The 5,101-nt window shown below is 40.4% G+C and overlaps 1 protein-coding gene across 1 annotated transcript in view; it reads left to right on the top strand.

The window, feature by feature from the left end:
• The window catches only part of AMN1 (antagonist of mitotic exit network 1 homolog), a 26,920-nt gene that overhangs the window by 10,009 nt on the left and 11,810 nt on the right, over nucleotides 1–5,101 (top strand). Inside the window, exon 2 of the mRNA XM_012806766.2 lies at nucleotides 2,518–2,650. Coding sequence (XP_012662220.2) covers nucleotides 2,518–2,650 — 133 coding nt within the window. The remainder of the gene's footprint in view (nucleotides 1–2,517; nucleotides 2,651–5,101) is intronic.

Raw genomic sequence — 5,101 nt, 5'->3', positions numbered from 1 at the left:
CCCAGCTACTTGGGAGGCTGAGGCAGGAGACTCGCTTGAGCCCAGGAGTTGGAGGTTGCTGTGAGCTGTGATGCCATAGCACTCTACCCAGGGGGATAGCTTGAGGCTCCGTCTCAAAAAAAAAAGTTACAAGAGATAAAAAGAAACATTTTTAAATGATGAAAGGATCAAACCGGCTCAGCACCCATAGCTCAGCAGTTAGGGTACCAGCCACATGCACTGAACCTAGCCAGGGCCAACTGCAACAAAAAAATAGCCAGGCATGGTTCGGAGCTCATAACACAGTGGTTACAGTGCCAGCCACATATACCACAGCTGGCAGGTTCGAACCTGGTCTGGGCCAGCTAAACAACAATGACAACTGCAACAACAACAAAAATAGCCAGGCACCTGTAGTCCCAGCTACTCAGGAGGCTGAGGCAAGAGAATCACTTAAGCCCAGGAGTTTGAGGTTGCTATGAGCTGTGACACCACAGCACTCTACCGAGGGTGACATAATAAGACTCTATCTCAAAAAAAAAGAAAAAAACACTCAGCAAGCTAGGATTGAAGGGAATTTCCCCAACTTGATAAAGAGTACTATGAAAAACACACAACTAACTTCATACTTAATGGTAGAAGACTGAGATCTGTAACAAGTCAAGGATGTCCATCTACTCTTGCCACTTTTTTTCCCCACTTCTATTTAACATTGTATTAGAGGTTTTAGTTTTAGTTAGACAGTTTAGTTTTAGACAGTTTAGACAGTTTTAGACAGTTTTAGACAGTTTAGTTTTAGACAGTTCAGTGATAAAATGAAATATAAGGCTTTCAGATTAGAAAGGAAGAAGTAAAACTATTAGCAAATGGTATGATCTTGTGTTTAGAAAATTTAAGACATTTAAAAGAGAGAGATTGCAATATGGCCAGGTGTGGTGCTTCCCACCTATAATCCTAGTACTCTGGGAGGCCCAGATGGGAGGATCATTTGAGGAGAGAAGTTCAAGACCAGCCTAAGCAAAGTGAGACCTTGTCTCTACTAAAAATAGAAAAATTAGTGGGGCATGGTAGTGCAAACCTATGGTCCCAGATACTGTGGAAGCTGATGCAGGAGGATTGCTTGTGCCTAGGAGTGTGAAGTTGCTTTGAGTTAGGCTGCCCTCTAGCCTGGCAACAGAGCAAGACTAAAAGAAAAAAAAAAAAAAGAAAGAAAGAAATTACAGTAATAAATGACTTCAGGAAGGTGCCAGGATATATAGTCAATATACAAAAATTAATTAATTTGTACACTAGCAATTAACAACTTGAAAATAAAATTAAGAAAAAATTCCATTCACAATAGTATCAAAAAGAATAAAACATAATCAATTTAACAAAAGGTGAAAAACTTTGAAAAGTATAAAACACTGCTGAAAGAAAGTAAATTAAAAGACACTGCATGTCCCACATTCCATGTTGAGTGACCTGAATTTTTTAAGATACTATGTTAGTTTGTTTGCGCTACTATAAAAAAACAATACCACACACTAGGTGGCTTAAACAAAAGAAATTTGTTTGCTTGTTTTCTTTTTCTTTTTTCAAAACAGCCTCAAGCTGTCACCCTGGGTAGAGTGCGGTGGCATCACAGCTCACAGCAACCTCCAACTACTGGGCTCAAGCAATTCCCCTGCCTCTGCCTCCCAAGTATAGCTGCGACGACAGGCACCCACCACAATGCCTGGCTATTTTTTGGTTGCAGCCGTCATTGTTGTTTGGCAGGCCCAGGCTGGATTCAAATCTGCCAACTCGGTGTATGTGGCTAGTGCCTTAGACACTTGAGCCACAGGCACTGAGCCTATTTTTTTTTCCTTGAGATAGAATCTTACTCTGTTATCCTAGGCTGGAGCGCTTTGACATTAGCTCACCTCACAGCAAGCTCAGATTCCTGGGGTCAAGCAATCCTCTTGCCTCGGTCTCCCAAGTAGCTGGGACTACATGTGCCCACCATGATGCCCCACCAAATTTTTCTCTTTAGTAAAGATGGGGTCTCAACCTTGCTCAGCCTGGTCTTGAACTCCTGAGCTCAAAGGATCCTTCCATCTGGGCCTCCCAGAGTGCTAGGATTACAGACATGAACTATCTCGCATGGCAAAGAAATTTGTTTTCTCACATTTCTGGAGACTATATCTGCAGGTTATGGTGTCAGCAGCTGTGGTTTTGTCTCACTATATTGCCCGGGCTGGTCTTGAACTCCTGGCCTCAATCCTCCCGCCTTGACCTCCCAAAGTGCCAGGATTACAAGAGTAAGCTACCATGCTCAGCCTAAAACACATTTTGATAAATGAGGTATGCTGAGAAAAAATGTAGAGGAAAAACATCTTGTTCATAAATGATCACAAACTAGGCTTTTCATTCTTACCGAGCTGAAGTTGTAAGTATAGTATTCATATAAAATGTACATTGTTTTATGAAAGCTAAGTGCTAAGAAACAGTAGTAAGCCAAGTGTTAGAAATCAGTACAAGTACAGTGTAACTGACTACTTTATATTTGTATTTCAGGTGTCTTTGGTGCATCATGAAGAATATTTCCAGATATATCGCAGACATTAAACTTTTGCCTCCCAACATAAAAGATAGACTGATTAAAATAATGAGCACACAGGGGCGAATAACAGATTCAAATATAAGTGAGGTAAGACTATATATAACACAAGCATACTGTATGTTACTATTTAAATAAGGTTTCTGATTTTTGGAGCATTGGTACACTGTAGGATTGGTAATCATTGAAATATGTGTTATAAAGCATCAGTTTTTTTTTTTTAGAGACAGAGTCTCACTTTGTCACCCTTGGTAGAAGGCTGTGGCATCACAGCTCACAGCAACCTCCAACTTCTGGGCTTAGGCGATTCTCTTGTCTCAGCCTCCCGTGTAGCTGAGGCCACAGGCGCCCACCACAACGCCTGTTTATTTTTTGTTCCAGTCTGGCCGGGGCCGGGTTTGAACCTGCCGCCCTCGGTATATGGAGCCAGCACCCTACCCACTGAGCCACAGGCGCTGCCCAGCGTCAGATATTCTTTTTCTCCAGATAACTAAATTGTAATTCAAGGAGCACAGATTCCAGAAGCATATGAAATCATGTCCTGACTAGCTCATTTTGGGTAGGGTTTTCTAAAGAAATATGAAGAAGTTGATAGTTACCAGTTCATTTACAACCTACTATTTTGATTGGTGGGGGAATGTTATTAAAACAATTCATTGTTTAGAGTAAGGGTTTCTAGGCAAAAGTCCTTGATTCAGGAGTTTTGAAAAAGTTCTGTCATCAGCATAAAGGCTTTTCATAAGTGGCAGGAATTACATTCTGGAAGTATATTCTGCAGTCAGGCAATCACAGAAGGCATTCAGGAAGAAGATGGCAGTGCTCTGGTCAGCTCACTTAGCCTTCCATCCACACTTGTCTTCATGGTATTAGCATCCTTGATCTCCGTGTTTTCAGAGAGGTTAAAGCTTTTGGTGAAGGCTCATAATAACAACTAACGTGTTACATCATGACTCCAGTACACAAACTTCCTGTATAACAATACTATGTGTAATACATTTTGATATTTTCTGTTTTATTTTATTCTATTGTGTCTCATTTCATTGACAAAAATATTGATCAGAGCCTACTAAATTAACCAGCAGTTAAAAATCATTCTTTTAAACTATAGCAGTCCCATTCTTCTGGATACATCATTCCTTCCTGCTAATTTATTTTTACGTCCCTTTCCTACCACTAAGCAAACCTTTTTTAGGACACCTTGGCCTTTCATTGGCTTTTCTGTAAGGGAGGAAGTATAGCAAGAGCCTCCAACCTGAAACAAAATTCTGTCTTTTCTACTCTTTCTGACACGGAGCCTTAGTACTCTGAACTGTAAAATATGAGGTAAAAGTAACCACTTGCAGGGATTTTTTTTGAGAAATCTTTCAGAGTGGTTCATGTGTTGCTTGGAAAACCAGATGAGCTTAAAACTGAGTGCATAGCTGGACAAATAGTAGGAACGCAGGTCCTCAACTCAAGAGTAGGTGAGGAATGGGCTAGCGGAAGAGAGGTGTCCAGTGTTGGGAGACTGTTGTTAGAAGCACTGGTACTGGGATGTTGATTATTTTCTTCCTTGATTAAAAAAGAGGGTTCAGGCTTGGCATCTGTAGCTCAGTGGCTAGGGCACCAGCCACATATACCAGAGCTGGAGGGTTTGAATCCAGCCCAGGCCTGCCAAACAGCAATGACAACTACAGCCAAAAAATAGCTGGGTGTGGTGGCAGGCGCCAGTAGTCCCAGCTACTTGGGAGGCTGAGGCAAGAGAGTTTGAGGTTGCTGTGAGCTGTGATGCCTTGGCACTCTACCCAGAGCAATAGCTTGAGACTCTGTCTCAAAAAAAGAAAAAGAGGGTTCATAATTTTATATATACTTTATTAATTTTGTCAAAGTCATGTTGTGTGAAAACTATCCTTTTGCTCTCATCTTTCACTGTATCAAAACATAATTTTTTAATATTCAAAACATAATTCTTAAGCAAATAGTAAACGTGCCAAAATTTTAAATAACTCTTTAAATAAAAGAACCAGTAGGAATGTGAAACTAGTTCAAAAGGTATTCAAGAAACTATAATCTGTTTATCTAAACACACACACACAGAAATGAAGCCAGAATAAGTTTACCAACTTAGATACAAAATTGGACAATAAAACTAACCACTAAGGCTGTTTTTCCTACTGATCAGAAATATTTGCATCTTTATTTAAAAAATATTCATTCTATCAGTTTCTAGAAGTTAACATCTCTCCTTCCACATTTGTAATTAGAATCTTTGCTTTGGTTAATAGTAAATAGGAGATCAAATATTACATTTTCCTAGATCACTAAGTGATGGTAGGTGTTAGGGGTTGAATTGTGTCCTAAAAATAAGTTGAAGTCCTATTCTTCAGTACCAGAGCATAACCTTGTTTTGAAATAGATTCTTTACAAATATAATTAGTAGGATCGGCGCCTATGGCTCAAGTGGCTAGGGCGCCAGCCATGTACACCTAAGGTGGCGGGTTCGAATCCCCAGCCCGGGCCTGCCAAACAACAATGATGGCTGCAACCAAAAAATGGCCAGGC

Source organism: Otolemur garnettii, unplaced genomic scaffold, assembly GCF_000181295.1.
Source record: "Otolemur garnettii isolate 467f Iridium unplaced genomic scaffold, OtoGar3 scaffold00057, whole genome shotgun sequence".
In the NCBI taxonomy this organism is placed as follows: Eukaryota; Metazoa; Chordata; class Mammalia; order Primates; family Galagidae; genus Otolemur; species Otolemur garnettii.
This window is presented reverse-complemented; position numbering and strand designations above follow the sequence as displayed.